General features: G+C 41.4%; 1 protein-coding gene across 5 annotated transcripts in view; it reads left to right on the top strand.

Annotated features, from left to right (window-relative positions):
- FAM114A1 (family with sequence similarity 114 member A1) overlaps nt 1–16,476 on the top strand; it is a 69,557-nt gene that overhangs the window by 29,453 nt on the left and 23,628 nt on the right. For 3 of the 5 annotated variants that reach the window (XM_023253196.2, XM_019829634.2, XM_003985439.4), the window contains exons 4-7: nt 5,692–5,805; nt 5,931–6,034; nt 8,872–9,006; nt 12,912–13,064. In XM_023253196.2, the coding sequence (XP_023108964.2) occupies nt 5,692–5,805; nt 5,931–6,034; nt 8,872–9,006; nt 12,912–13,064 (506 nt within the window). Of the gene's footprint in view, nt 1–5,691; nt 5,806–5,930; nt 6,035–8,871; nt 9,007–12,911; nt 13,065–16,476 lie in introns of those variants that run through there. The other 2 variants (XM_045056466.1, XM_023253198.2) reach the window with 2 other exon arrangements.

Raw genomic sequence — 16,476 nt, 5'->3', positions numbered from 1 at the left:
CTGACTGAGCCACCTAGGCGCCCCTCTATGCAACCATTAAAAAGAATGAGGCAGGGGCACCTGGGTGGCTCAGTTGGTTAAGCGTCCAAGTCTTAATTTTGGGTCAGGTCGTGATCTCACGGTTCGTGAGTTGGAGCCCAGTGTGGGGCTCTGCACTGACAGCACAGAGCCTGCTTGGGATTCTCTCTCTCCCTGTCTCTCTCTGTTATTCCCCTGCTCATGTGCTGTCTCTCTCAAAATAAATAAATAAACACTGAAAAAAAAAAAAAAGAATGAGGCAGATGAGTGTTGTAGGTCAGATGCCTGGGGGAGACACAGGCAGAAGTTAGGCTGTGGGAGTTTCACTGTGAGGTGCTCTCAGGATCAAGCCTTGCAGGAGAGTGAAGGATTGGGAAGCAGAACTGGGCCATCAGAGAAGCTGAACTGCAATGCAGGTTTTTCAGAGGCCTCAGTTTGTCCCCTAGGGAGCGGCGGAGGGGGTGGGGGGTAGGGTCAGGATGACTCTCCAGAGATGTCCCCCATAATGCACAGGGCACCACACTCGGCCCCTACCACCACCTGCATGTGCCGTATATTTTGAAGTAGAAGACGCCCGGTCCAGAACACTTCTACATAGGTATATGCTTTTAAAAAATGTTTCATGAAAAAAAATCACAAGAAACAAATAAGGGTTGTTATCTTTAGAAGGAAATGGGGGACCAGGGGCACAGAGAGGAAGGTAGGGTCACTTAAAGTCTTTTAAGAGCTCCAAGCACTTTTCCTTTTTGAAGTTCCTCTTGTATCACAGCAAACGTAATGAAACACAGCCATATGCCTCATTAAATATATAATTTACAGGGGCGTCTGGGTGGCTCAGTCAGGTTAGTATCTGACTCTTGATTTCAGCTCAGGTCGAGATCTCACGGTTTGTGGGATCGAGCTCCACGTCGGGCTCTGTGCTGACAGTGTGGAGCCTGCTTGGGATTCTCTCTCTCAACCTCTCCTTCTGCCCCTCCTCCTCTTGTGCTCAGGCACTCGCTCTCTCGCTCTCTCTCTCTCAAAAATAAAATAAACATTAAAAACTTCTAAAGTAAATAAACACATAATTTACATATGACTATGTAAGAGTTGAATTCATTTGAACTGTAGCTGACCCATTGACCTAATATCACATTTTGAATACATTAAGTATTGATTAATTTCTATTTCCAATTTGCATATTTTCCTTTCTGTCTTTTAGAAGCAACATTTTTTTTTCAGGTCTTAAACGTTTCCATAGGCTTTTATAAGCTCATAGACTCTACTGTCTGTTATGTTAGTAAGTCACCAGAAGTAGTCTAGGAAGAAAGAGGCTGGCCCACCTTCTGTTGTCTGTGATTCTAAACTCTTTGAATTTGGTCATATAAATGTTTTTGTTTTAAAAATCAACCAGATATATCAGGAAAGTGAAATTATGAGTTTTTTAAAGTTTCTTTTATATATATCCATTTCTTAAAGAAAAATAAAGAAATGGAAAAGAAGGAAACATTGTATTAAAAATTAAAATAGGGGGAGTCCTCTGAATGAGTTAGCTGGTCCCCTGTGTGCATGGGCTTTACCATATGGGACCAGTAGAAAGTACTCATGGAGGGGCACCTGGGTGGCTCGGTTGGTTAAGTGTCTGACTTTGGCTCAGGCCATAATCTCAAGGTTCATGAGTTCAAGCCCCACATCGGGCTCTTTGCTGTCTGTGCACAGTCCACTTCTGATCCTATGTCTCCCTCTTTCTCTACTCCTCCTGGCTCACACTCTGTCTCTCAAAAATAAATAAACATTAAAAAAAGAAGAAGAAGAAAGAAAATACTTGTAGAGTTAGCCAGTCATCCAGGGTGCTGCAGAGAACTACTCTTGCTTCCCTAAGTTACCTCTTGGCAACAAATTAGTTTCTTCCTCCACAAAGAGGGGAGACCTCGCTTTAATGGGTTTTAATCTTGGTGGAACTCACAAAATAATGGCTTGGTGATATCATGTGCTTTTTGAGGGGAAAAAAAATTAAACTGGATGTATAAGATAACACCACACAGCATCTAGGATCTGTGCCTGCACAGCATGGGGATGATTCTAAAAACATCACACCTGCCAACCCCTGACTGAAAGGGGCAGAATTAGAAGAAGGTTTCACTCCAGAAGTGGCCTTTGCCTTGCTGTCTAGTCAAGGTAAGGGAAGTCCAGTAGTTTTAGCATAAGCTAGTTTTTTAAAAATAAAAAATCAGATCAAGGATCTGATTTCCAAGAAGTTATAGAAATGGGACTAAAATGACATTTAATCCACTGTAAATGGCATATAAAACTTTCTTAATATAGCATAGTGGTTAAGCGTGTAAATTCTAGAGTTAAGACTGGGTTCAAAACCTGCCTCTGCAGGTTTGGGACCATGGGCAAATTATTTCATGTCACCAATATCTCAGTTTTCTCCATTTTGAAACAGGCATAATAGTATCCTTTATCTCATAGTGAGAAGATTAAATGAGATAATTTACTTTACTAGAAATAACTAGTCCAGTGCCTGGGACATAGTAAGTGTTCAAAAAATGTTGGCTGATACCAAGGGTATCATGTATTTCTCCTTGGTGATTTTATAGAACCCTGGGAGATAGATGTTACAATCCCCCTTTCAAAGAAGACAACAGTAGAGACTCAGAGGTTAAGTAACTCATGTAGATCACACAACTAATAAATGATGGAACCAAAATTCCTCCACAGGACTCCAGATTCCTAAGTTTAAGATGTTTACCACTAGGGTATAGGTGAGAAATTAAACACCAGCCAATCATTTAACATTTGCTTTAAAATGATACCATATCACAGCATATGTACAACATTATTTTGTTTTTCATTTATTTATTTATTTTTTATTAGAGCAGGGGAGAGGGGCAGAAGGAGAGAGAGAAAATATTAAGCAGTCTCCATGCTCAGCTCCAGAGCTGGTCACGGGACTTGATCCTACAACCCTGGAACCATTCCCTGAGCCAAAATCAAGGTGGGGTGCTCCGCTGGCTGAGCCACCCAGGTGCCTCATTATGTAACATTCTTATCTTCTTTGCAATATTCACCTATTTTTGCTGCAATAAGTCCAGGGGTAAAGGATATTCCATCTTTAGACCCATGGAATTTGAAGGAATTTCATTTCTTTGAGGATACTTAGGGTTCACAATGAAGTGTGAGGAATCCATGATTATACACTATAGTATTGTTGTTGTTGTTGTTGTTGTTCTGCTATTGGTAGAACCTAATCAGTATCTCTGAGAATGAATCACCAACAGTCAAAAGGCAAAAATGATTCCATATATTACTTCCTTGTTCTGGGCACTAGATGTCACACTAAGTAAAGTTTTAGAAGTTATTCTTCAAAGTAGGGTGTGGCATCATTAAACCTTATCTGTGAAGAACCATAGCTTTCTAATTTTAGTAGAATGCACTAATGATGTACTTTCACTAACAAAAGAATTCAGAAAGAATTGTTTATCAGAAAATATAATTGGGGCAAACTTAAATATGTGCAATTCTTTGTATATCAATTATACGAAGAAAAGCTGTGGGCAGTATTGGGTGGGGGGGTATGTGTGTGTAAGTGAGTGTGTGCATAGGTGTGGGTGTGTGGGTGTTTAGGTATGTGGGTGTGTGAGTGTGGGTGTATAGGTGTGTGTGTGTGTGTAGGTGTGTGTGTGTACGTGAGTGTGTGTGTGTGTGTGTGTGTGTGTGAGTAGCTGGAGTAGCAACGTAGTGTCATGTGTATTAAACAGACACATCCCATTTATCTGAACACAAAAATGGTATTTCCTTCCAGAAACAAAATAACTTTTCTAGAGGCAATTTATGCGGACATACCCCTAATCATGTATGTTCTGAGATGGTGAGAAGTTGTTCTTCCCTAGGAAAAGAATCAGAGATGGTCCTCACGTGAAAGGGGTCTAGAAGGCGAAATAGGAGATAATGACAGTGTGGTCCATTAAATCCTGCATGTTCTCAAGGAAGGATGTGGAATCATCTTTCTTATATGGCTTTCTCAAAGAAAATGTAGCAGACTCCTCCCTGTCTTCTCCAACTCAGTTATGCCTTTATGTTGGCCCTCAGAAATCTCAATGAGAATCCTATTTGAGATTTGTATGTATATTCTTTCCTTTTGGAAAATATGTGTGTTTTTAAAATATGGCAAGTAATATGGACTCATACGTAAATAGGCTAGATGGTATCTTGTAACTTGAAGGTGTTACTGAAACTTCAATAAATTTCCATTGAAATGCTTGGAATTTACTAGAAGCTAAAGAGAATGAGTTCAAGCCTTAGTTTTAGCAGTTATAGGTCATGTTTGTTCCGAGTAACTTGATAATGAATTTGAACTGTATCTAATGAGCTGCGCATGAATATAGACATATGTTTCTTGTGAAATTAATGTTGTAAAAATTGTAAATAATGTTATTTAAGTTTCCCTGTTTTCTAGATAGTGTATAATGACAGGTGGTTTCCACTGGATGTAATTAGTCCTCTGGTAAATATTAGTGCCCTGATTATGTTAAGATCACTCTGATAAATAAAGTTACAACTGATAAAATACTACTATTTGGGTTTGGGAGTCATCTGTGTCTTTCTCTTATTCAGGAGATGGACAGTGGGTCATTTTAATGGTGCTTTCTAAGACTAGGTGGTTCTCTTTGGCTCTCAAATCCTGCCATGACTTGGGATTTTTTTTCCCCCACATATTAATATTGCTGCTGCCTTTGGTTTTAGCAACCTGATGTTGCCTGGGTCCCTGGTGAAATCGTTTTCCCTTTCTTCCTGCGATGCTAAGGGGGAGGTGAGTGCTGGGACAGTGCCATCCCAGGCTGTTTCTCCAAAAGAACTCAAAAAGCCATTTTAGGACAGTCAGTAGACCATTAATTTTTGTGTTCAGTGGGAACTTGAGAAAAGCTGTGGTTCATCATGGGGGCCTCTAAGGAGAAAAATTAATTGCTCCAGAATAAAATGTAGCCAAGACTATTTCTCTGTCAGGCCAGGGGTTGTTTGTGTGTGTGGCACACGGTGCTTGGATGAAGAGGTCAGCTCTGTGTTTACCAAATAGTTACTGAACACCCACTGTGCTGGGCTCTGGAGACTATAGGCATCTTGGCCCTGCTCAGATGGCGTAAAGCCAGTGACCTCCAGCCTGGCCGACGACTGTAGGGGCTTGCATGCGGACCGTTACTGCTTAGGACAACTGGCAGAGCCACTGGGTGCTCTTCCTGGTTTGCTCACTGATTGGACTTTTGATTTTGACATGTCAGCTCCAGACCTTGCACTGTCCGCACTGAAAGAATGACTAACACTTTGAAAGAGCATGCTGGGCCTCACCCGATTTCAGTTCGGTGACTATTAATTGAGTGTCTGTGACCGGGCTAGGCCTGCAAGGAATTCAAAACTGAATGATGCATGCCTGTTTTGAGGAGTTTAGAAAAGAGTAAAGAGGAAAAGACAGGGATCCTATTCACAGATATCTTGGATTTGGAATCCCAGGTTGCTAAGCAGACCGTCTGAGAAACAAATGAGAGGGATTGCAAAGTCCATGCTGTTAATCACTACATGCTCTTGCAACCGGGGTATACGCCTACAGCTTACAACAGCTCTGGAACATGAGCTATCGAATTGCAGACCGTGGGTTTCTATTGTATTGGGAACGGTATTTTTATTTCCTGGCAGGTCATGGATTGACAGCAGTCAAGGAAAAAGCAGGAGCCACACTACGGATTCATGGTGTAAACTCCAGCTCTTCTGAAGGGGCCCAACCTGATACCGAAAGTGGAGTCCCTCAAAGTGAGCGATCTGTTTATCTGGGGGCTTCTTGGACTTCAGCTGTATCGCACTATGTGCGCAAATAGAAGATTTCTAAGTCCGGATCAGTAGACTGAACTCTAAGAGGATGTTTCTCTCCTTACTAGCAGATGTGGCCACAGATCAGAGTCCCACAGAAAGCCCACCCACTTCTCCCTCATCCGGGTCTCGGGGCATGCTGTCCGCCATCACCAATGTGGTTCAAAACACAGTAAGTCGTTAGCTGCTTCCTCTGTTTTCCCTGGTCTCTCCCAGCGCCTTCTTTTGATATCTGTGTTTACCCGTGATCTAGATACATCAGAGAAAAGATGGTCTTGCTCATGACTTCGGACTATGGTTTTGTTATGCTTTCTCCTACAGAGTAGGCGTAACCTTGGCACCAAAATAGTAAGAGCAAACGAAATACATTTTATGTTTAAAAGAAAGGACTGCTCAGAAGGAACGTTTTCAGTCTGCTGTAACACTGTCCTTTCCAACAGCTGCAAGGACAGCCTCCGGCTGGGGAGGAGAGAGGGCTCTTTCTTAGAGCCGAGACAGCTCGTTTTCTTCGATGGTCTATGTTTCTTTTTTTAAAAAATTCTTTTTAACGTTTATTTATTTTTGAGAGAGGAAGAGACAGAGCATGAATGGGGGAGGGTCAGAGAGAGGGAGACACAGAATCCGAAACAGGCTCCAGGCTCTGAGCTGTCAGCACAGAGCCCGACGCAGGGCTCGAACTCACGGACCGCGAGATCATGACCTGAGCCGAAGTCGGTCGCCCAACCGACTGAGCCACCCAGGCGCCCCAGGTCTATGTTTCTTAATCTTCAATTTGAAGATTATAAAGCCATTCAGATACCAAAAAAAAAAAAAAAAAAATGCTGGTAAGGAATTGGAAACAACATCCCGAGACGTTTCTGAAGTGTTTCCAGATAACTAAGACCAACATTCTTCCCCCATCTTAACCTCCCATTCCTACTCTCCCCATTCCTTAAATAACCCTAAGTTTATCCCCTGCCCCAGATCCCTGTCTGCCTCTTCAAGAAGCTTATTATTGGCAGCAAAACACTGATGAATAATGAAAAAGCGGGGAGGCACCCCAGATGAGATGATACAGCTAGCCGGTCTTCAGTGTCAGGAAGAAAAGGTTTTTTTCTGCTGTGTAAAAACCAACCAACTACTTTTTCTAGAAGTATAGTTGATGTCCAATTTATTCATTCATTCATTTAAAAAACAAAAAGGTGGGGGCACCTGGGTGGCTCAGTCGGTTAAGCGTCTGACTTTGGCTCAGGTCATGATCTCACCGTTGGTGAGTTCGATCCCTGTGTCAGGCTCTGTGCTGACAGCTCAGAGTCTGGAGCCTGCTTGGGATTCTCTCTCTCTCTCTCTCTCTCTCTCTGCCCCTCCCTTGCTCACGCTTTGTCTCTCTCAAAAATAAACATTAAAAAAAACTTAAAAGAAAAAAAGGTAATCAGCCCTCACTGTGTGCCAGGAACTATGCTAGATGCTGGGCATATGTGGACAAACAAGGGGGCACAACATCCTGGAAGACAGAGCCACCTTAAAGGCGAGTACAGTGCAATGTGGGAAGAAGAGGAAGCTGTGGACACACATGTGAAGTCGTCTTACCGGACTTTGGGGTCAGAGCATGCCAGAATTAGAAAATGCGTGCTCTCCTCTTTGCAACTCAGGGCCCTCTAGACTAAGTAGGCTGAATGAGAAGCAGCAAATGTGTTTTAGGAGTCAAACAGCAACACATGCCCAGTATGCCTACACGTGGAGGGGTTCGGGTTGGGGATGGGGCGGAGCTCTTTCATATCCCTGGTTATAAGAAATGAGTTCATCGTCTCCCTGAGTGACAGCGCAGGGCACTCTGAGTTTGTCTTCAGCACCCTCAATTCCTTTCTGTGTTCTCTTCTACCTTCTGATACTTTCTTTTCCCAAGTTCCAGACACTCCCACCAGCTTTGCCCTTAATCAAAGTCTCCATGTCCTTCTTTCTCCCATTTTATTCTCTACTCAACTAATCCCTCGTAGAATATTAAAAGACATAAATCAAATCATACAAAAGTATGAATTGTGATATCCCATAGTCCTTCCACAATATACGTGTGTTAAAATCTGTTTTCTGATGTGAATATTGAATGGCCCCCAAATCTGAAAACAGCGTCTAAATATCCAAGATGGAAATGCCTACTAAAGTATATTAATTCAGCGAAGTCTAATATTGCTAATGAAGCAAAAATTATGAAGATTGGAAAATGTACACAGGCAATAATATCTTAATAAAATATAATGTGTATAGTTCATGTAAGGCAGAAAAAACACAGATGTGTGCATAGTATAATTGCAGTTGTGTATTTGGAGTATATGAACAGAAGCTGTAAAGAAATGTAAGCAGTTCTATTTATATGAACAGTTTATGTGAGTAAATCTTGGTTGTTTTGATCTTTCTTTTTTAAGGAAAACAATGGCTGACAAGAGGATTTGCAGGATCACTGTATGATGGAACAGTTTCTAAAGGCAGCCGTATATGGAAATCAACCTGTCTTATTTCATGAATATACTAATTATAGGCAGTTATTGCTAGTTTCTGAAAGTATGCAAGGGCCATCTGAAACAGCCTGAGGGTCCCATACTCCAAGGCCCTAGATTAAAGAATTTGCTAAATTGGCAAGAGTATTTGACATTTTAATAGACTGCTCCAAACAACTCTGTTACTCAGGTTAACATTCTTTCAAACAAAAACACTAATGGGATCACCTATTAATTTCATGTCTTAGATACGTATTCTATTCATACACATAGAGCCAGTAAAAATTAATCCCAAATATGCTTTGGTTTTTCCTAAGCGTCCTTTTTAAATAATATTGTATGCCCTACAAATTATATGCCATATGTCCTTCCAAGGAAAAGAAAACAGCATTAAGTGGATGTTAAATCCCTGATGAGAAAAAATTGTGACTTCATATTGATTTTAATATTTGCACATAGTGCCTTCTGCGAGTTTCTGACTGCTGTGAAATTGCAAAAGGCAAAAGCTAATCTCATGTGATTATCTCATCTGCAGGGTAAAAGCGTCTTAACGGGCGGTCTGGACGCTCTGGAATTCATTGGTAAGAAAACCATGAATGTCCTTGCGGAGAGTGACCCAGGCTTTAAGCGGACCAAGACACTCATGGAGAGAACCGTTTCCTTATCTCAGGTGGGATTATATACTTTTGCCATCCTTTCTTTCAGTCAGTAAAGTAAATACCTTTTTATTTATCTTTTTTAATAGGTATTTTAAAGCATGTGATTTAAATTCAAATGACCTAAGACAGTAGAGAATGAAAATTGAGTTTCTAATGCACCTGTTCCCCAGCCACTGGGTTCCTCATGGGAAGCAAACGCTGTTAACAGCTTCTTATGGATTCTGTCAGAATTATCATATAGCTATAGATATGGGTATAGACATAGACAGAGATACAGATACATATATACTTTTGCAGACAAATGGTAGCATGCTAACCACACCCATTTGTACCTTGCTTTAATCACTTAATAATTTCTTGAAGATTATTACATTTTTGCCATTTGTCTTAGTCCACACAGGCTGCTACAACAAAATATAAGACTAGGTTTCTTATAAGCTACAAACATTGATTTCTCATAGTTCTGGAGGCTGGGAAGCCCAAGATCAAGGTGCTGGCAGATTTCAGTGTCTGGTGATGGCCCATTCCTGGTTCATAGATAGCCATCTTCTCATCTTCTCGCTGTGTCTTCACATGGTAGAAGGGGCAAAAAGCCCTGTGGGGGCTCTTTTATAAGGACACTAATCCTATTCATGAGGGCTCCACCCTCATGACCTAATCCCCTCCCAAAGGCCCTACTTCCAAATACCATCACATTGGGGATTAGGTCTCAACCTATGAATTTGGGGAGCGGGGCGCCCGGGGTGGCTCAGCTGGTCGTGTCCAACTTCAGCTCAGGTCATGATCTTACAGTCCTGTGAGTTTGAGCCCCATGTCAGTCTCTGCACTGATAGCTTGGAGCCTGGAGCCTTCTTCAGATTCTGTGTCTCCCTCTCTCTCTCTGCCCCTCCCCCACTGTGTGCTTTTGCACACACGCACGCTTTCTCTCTCTCTCAAAAATAAATAAATAAACTTAAAAAATGAATTTTGGGGGGACACAAGCATTCGGTTGAAAGCATCATTGTATGTATTCCAGCTCTACTACTTTCTAGCCACATGACCTTGAGCAGGTTACTTAATTCTTCTGTGCCCTGGTTTACTCGCCTGTGCACTGGGTGCAACATCAATACCTACTGATAGCTTTGACGTAAAGATTCAATGAGTTGGAAGAGTACTAGACTCTTAGCAAACATCAGGAACGGTAGTTATTGTTGTTGTATTACTATGTGTCAATATAATAGGTGGAAATGGCATCTCATTGGAATTTTAATTTACAGTCCTCTTACTATGTGCAAGGATGGGCCTCTCTTCTCACACTTCAAGTTTTAAAGTTTTCCAACCCTCCTTGGGAAATACGATATGAAGAATTGAATCTGTGGGGCACCTGGCTTGTACAGTCGGTAGAGCATGCGACTCTTGATCTTGAGGTCATGGGTTTAAGACCCATGTTGAACGTAGAGCTTACTTTAAAAAAAAAAAAAAGAATTTAATCTGTGTTTTGCTTACCGATAGTAGTTAAAGAACTTAAAAGTAATATTTATTTTCTTTTCCAAGTATAAAACCCTAATAGTGAACTTGCTTTCTCAGATGGCACATGCCCAGTTCATGCTCTACAGTGCGGACATGCTCCTGGTCCCTTCCTCTGTAACAGGCAGATACGCCAGGTCTGTCTCTGCCTTCCTGAAATCAGGAGCAGCTGATACAGCCCCAGATTTCATAAATTTCATAGGCAGGACAAACATACCTTCTCCTGGCTCAACACTAGGAAGCCACTAAGGAGCCATCACTGACATCATGTTAGTGGCATTTCCTGAAAAGCTTTTGTTTTAAGCTATTTCCTCTGGTCTCTTCCAGAGTAACCTTCATATAACCACTCTGATATTATAGCTCAGGTCAGGACTTGGCAGGATCATCTAAACCACCAGCCTACCGATCCTGCAAAAGAAAATACATTTGTATTAATCAGATAATTAATACCAGATGTTGCAAAATGAAAATGAAACTAAAACACCAACCCCCAAGGATCGACGTGGCTAAGAGCAAAAAAATCTAACTTTCGCTCCTGCAGCGTGAATGTCCCTGTTCAGGGACTCTCTAGACAGCTCTTTTCTGAGTCCATTATCTTGTGGATCTGTCGTCCTAAAATCTTTACTTCCAGCCTCATAGAAGGGGAAGGAATATGGGAGGGCCAGGTAGGTAGGACACTTTAGGACTTCTCCCTGGAAGTGATATACGTCACTTTACCCTCATTCCTTTGGCCACAACTTCCACAGAGTCTACCTAATTCAACTCAAGGGGCTGAGAAATATAGTTCAGCTATGTGTCTAGGACGGAAAGGGTATTTGGTGAGCGTGTAGGAATATTGTTGCCACAGGACTTATATATAAAATTTATATAGATACATACATACATACTATATATTATATATACACATGTACCTACCTATAAGCCTATATATGTGTCTATATATAAGTATATATGTATAGATATAAATTTCATTCTAGTTAAGAAGGTGATAATGTGGGGGAAATGTGACCAAGTCCAGAAACTGGCTAACTATGCTTCTTTGGCTGAAATTCACATACCTCTAAAATGGAGAATTTCAGGGTGCCTGGGTGGCTCAGTCGGTTGAGCGTCCGACTTCAGCTCAGGTCATGATCTCACAGTCCATGAGTTTGAGCCCCGCATCGGGCTCTGTGCTGACAACTCAGAGCCTGAAGCCCACTTCAGAATCTGTGTCTCCCACTCCCTCTGCCCCTCCTCCACTCATACTCTGTCTCTCTCTCTCTCTCTCTCTCTCTCTCTCTTTCTCTCTCTCTCTCTCTCTCTCTCTCTCTCTCTCTCTCTCTCTCAAAATAAATAAACATTAAAAATTTTTTTTAAATCCCCAGTGGTAATTTGATGAGATTGTTTTGAAAATTTAAAATTCAGAGCTTGTACATATTAATGTTAAAGACAGATAGAGGGGAGAATTCTGTCTGCAGCCCAGTGAGTTTTTGGCTAAGCGCCTCAAGAACCCAAAAGGAGAAATGGGGTCGATTGTTTTATTGATGCACATTAAAAACCACGGTCTGTTCTTCCATGATCTTTCCCTTGTGAATTTGTGGTGGCCACTGTGTTTATGGTGCTCTCCATTGATACTAAAGAACCCTATAAACGTAATGCCCAGTAAACTTAATGAGGAATCAAATAAAAGATGCTTAGAATCACAGAAAGCAAGTGCAGGAAATTGGGAGTGACTGAGGGACTCGGTGTTCACTTTGCTCTCTTTATTTAATCAACAAAAAAAATAACTGGAGAGAAATGATCAACATGGAGAGGAACTCCATTCACAGTCCTACTTCTCCAGCATCAATAAGCTAATATCCTTCTTTATACTTAGTATCTGATGAGAAATATGTTATGAGTTTATATTTTATTAATATTGTTCATCAAAGATGGTTAATAGCCACCCACATAAAATTTTTTAAAATAACGCAACTCAGATCAAAGCAGACCAGCTTATAACTGCCTTGAGGTCTGCCTGGGTGCTGAAGTTGCAGTGAACCCTATCACAATAGATTAGACTTTCCTGGTGTGCATCGATTTGCTCGTTATAGATAATTTGGATATTTTAGAAAATAAGAAAATTAATCACACACGGAGAACACTTCAGCGGAAACCACGTTTCAGCTTCTGATGTGCTTCTTTCCAATCCTGTTCCCAGGCATAGAATTTTTGCTTTGTCTTTTCATGTATATAACGAACATGGAAAACTCAAAGTGGAATATTATGTAAAAATTGTCAGTAGGATCAATCAAAGAATCATTGTGTTAGAAATTCCCAAGTAACTAAAACCTACTCTTCACAAATACAAAGCCAGCCCTTATCTCCCCTGATTCAGGAAATGAGGCGTCCCAGCATACACCCAGGGCACAAACACTGTGTATTTCTGCAGATGTTAAGAGAAGCCAAGGAGAAAGAGAAGCAGAGGTTGGCCCAGCAGCTCACGGCCGAGAGGACCGCACACTACGGGATGCTGTTTGATGAGTATCAAGGTTTGTCACACCTGGAAGCCCTGGAAATTCTGTCCAATGAAAGTGAAAGCAAGGTATGTCAGCCCTGCTCACGTATAATACCATGTTCACTGGGGCACCTGGGTGGCTCAGTTTGTTGAGCGTCTTACTCTTGATTTCAGCTCAGGTCATGATCTCAGGGTTATGAGATCGAGCCCCGTGTCAGGCTCTGTGCTGAGTGTGGAGCCTGCTTAAGATTCTCTCTCTTCTCCCTCTGCCCCTCCCCCTGCTCATGCTCTCTCTCTCTAAAAAAAAATAATAATAATAATAACAATAAATAAAATAAAATTCCATGTTCACTAATTTGTTTTCTTATACATGAGAGAAACTGGAAAATCTGCCATTAAAATATCTCATGTTTAGGGCCTTGTTAGTAGTGTGCAAGGGTCACAAATATGATACAGTCTGATGACCCCTCATGCTCCATATTATTTCCTCTCTGTCCTATGCTAAGCTATTACCCCTCCCTGCCCCCAAGAGGGCCAGCAAAATAAGAGTCATCACTACCACACTTCATGGTGCCAAAGGTTGCTCAGAAACTTGCCTGTCAGGCTCCTGGCGCTGTGCTTCCTTTTGGTGATGTACCCAGGCCAGTGAAGCCCTACTAGGCCACATTGCCATATCCACCCAATGAAAACAAAGCAGCTGATGTTTCTTCCAGACTGCAGGGTTTTAATAGAGTTTTATGGGCTAAATATTGATGTGTTCACCCATTCGTTAAAAAGCTTGGGCCACAAAAGGCAGGATTATCTTGCTGGGAGTTAAAGGTCTATTTGGGGGGCACCTGGATGGCTCAGTTGGTTGAGCATTGGTCTTCAGCTCAGGTCATGATCTCACCATTCATGAGTTCAAACCCCATGCTGGACTCTGTGCTGACAGTTCAGAGCCCGGAGCCTGCTTCAGATTCTGTGTCTCCCTCTCTCTCTACCTCTACCCTGCTCTCACTCTGTCTCTCTCTCTCAAAAATAAATAAACATTAAAAAAAAAAAAAAGTTCTATCTGGGAATGTTCCGGAATGGAAACCTGGGAATTACCTGATAGCCCTGTACACTCACATCCCCATCACTGTGATCTCAAGAAACAAAATAGAAACAGTAGAAATCAGCAGGGTTTGGGGATTTTTTTTAAAAGGATCTACATGGGGGGTGGGGGAGGGTAGTTATTTAGCAAATACTCATATGATACTTATATAGTCACTATTCTAAGTGCTTTAAAACTATTAATTCACTTAGTTATATATACAGCTCTTTTGCCTGGTGTCAGGGTGATTGTACTTTGGGGTGTTTTTCTGGCGGAGCCACAGGGTAGCACCTGCTGAACGTCCTGGGAGGGGCCATAGCTCATCTCAGTGACGTTCACTGGGGACAAGCAGGCCCCCTGATGGCAAGAGGAACTTGGAAGTGAGCCTTACAGTAGAGGAGTGATTCTTGACTCTCTCTCGGCCATGTCCTCCATGTTTGCACTTGGAGGAGATACAGACATTCTTGATGCCCACCTAAGCCAGGAAACATGGCCTCTGCCCTATAAGAGGCAACCAAGAACCAAACAGGATGGAAATCCCCCTCCTTCCAGATGATTGAGTTATGTGTCACTTTTCTGTGTTTATTTCTTTTTTATTGTTGTTATCCATGAGCCATCAGGAACAGTCTTGTGGTTAAACTGTTAAAGGGGGTAATTTTTTTAAGAACAAAATCATGCCTCATATACAGTTACAAAATGAACATGAATTAAAGAATTTATTTAGCCTCTTAATTAAATGAAAGAACCAAGCAGATATTATAATTGGTTCAGCGGAAAAACCAACACACATATTTACGTGGAGTAAAGCAATTTTGAAACCAGTGTGCAAATGGTCATAAACCACAGGAGGTGAGGCTGTTCCTCTGCTGGACAGAATCTATTCATACGTCTATAGACTAGAATTATTTTGCACTGCTCTCAGCTCGTGCAATCCATAGAGTTGTGAAGTTGCTCCCGTAAACCCAGAATCAGATAACCTGGTAACGTGTGCTCTCGAAAATGTAGTTTTCCACTGAATCACAAATCTTTCCCTATAAAAGCTGGGCTTCAAGTCAGACATTACGTGATCAAATACCACTCAGTAGCTGTATGATTTTGGACCCATCTTACCTCAATCTCCTTATCTGTGAAATGGGATTAATAATAAAACCTACCTCATAGCAGCATTAAAGAATTAAGTGAGATAATCCATGTGAAGCCAGTTGCAGCTTGCTGAATAGATAATAAGTACTCAATAAATGTTAGCTGCCTTTTTATACATGTTTATGTATATGCATATATAAGGTTGATGACATTTTATTTTTACATGCATTCTTATATGTGTGTGTATGTGTGTTGTTTTAATGAAAAACATAACACAGATGTGTGGTCTCTTGTAGTTATCATAGTGGTAGAGAGATTCCATTCTGGAGAGTTCCATTGCAGCTTTCAGCTGTGAAAGAGTCCCAGGTCCTTAGAAAAGAGCCCCAAACGACTGACGTTGCTAGGAAGGAGGTTTGGTCCCTGGAGGGATGCATTTCCCTCTGTTTACACACTGTTCTACAAGCTCTGCTTTTGTTCCCCCAGCCTAGAGATTTTTATAGATGCATAGTAGGGAATGCAGAACTTTTTCTTGGATTAGTAATGCGTTACTGGGTGCTATAAAAAAAAAGTCCTAAAAATATATGGGTCAAATCAGTAGGCGTTATCCTCATTCTAGAACCGTCCAAGATGGGAGTGCCTGGTCATCAGGCAGCTTTCCTGAATTAAGGGTTCAGGAGCCACGCTCTGTCCATCTCATGGCTCCACTAGATCCGTCCTGATGTTCACCTGCCTCAGGCAAGAATACAAATGGAGATCCTTACTGGGGTTGTCAGATTTAGCAAATAAAAATAGCAAATAAATAATTACTAGCAAATAAAAATACAGGATGACAAGATAAGCTTTAACTTTTAATAAACAATGAATACTTCTTTTTAAAATGTTTTTAATGTTTATTTTTGAGAGAGACACACACACACACACACACACACAGAGTATGAGCAGGGGAGGGATAGAGAGAGAGGGAGACACAGAAGCCGAAGAGGTCTCCAGGCTCTGAGCTGTCAGCACAGAGCCTGATGCAGAGCTCGAACTCACAAATGGTGAGATCATGACCTGAGCTGAAGTCAGACGCTTAACCGACTGAGCCACCCAGGCGCCCCAACAATGAATACTTTTTTAACGTAAATATGTCCTCTGCAATATTTGAGACACACACTTACACTGAGAAAATATTCATCATTCAAATTTAACTAGACCTCCTCTACACACCAAATTCTTGGAAGTTAAAGGAGTTTTGAAACAAACTGTTAAAAAATATATATATTCTGTCATCCTACCCTAACAAATACACTTTTATAATGACTTTGAAGGCCTGGTTCCCATTCAGACTTCTCACACTCCTCA

This window comes from Felis catus, chromosome B1 (assembly GCF_018350175.1).
Source record: "Felis catus isolate Fca126 chromosome B1, F.catus_Fca126_mat1.0, whole genome shotgun sequence".
In the NCBI taxonomy this organism is placed as follows: domain Eukaryota; kingdom Metazoa; phylum Chordata; class Mammalia; order Carnivora; family Felidae; genus Felis; species Felis catus.
Note: the sequence above shows the minus strand (reverse complement) of the source record. Positions and strands in the feature narration are given on the sequence as shown.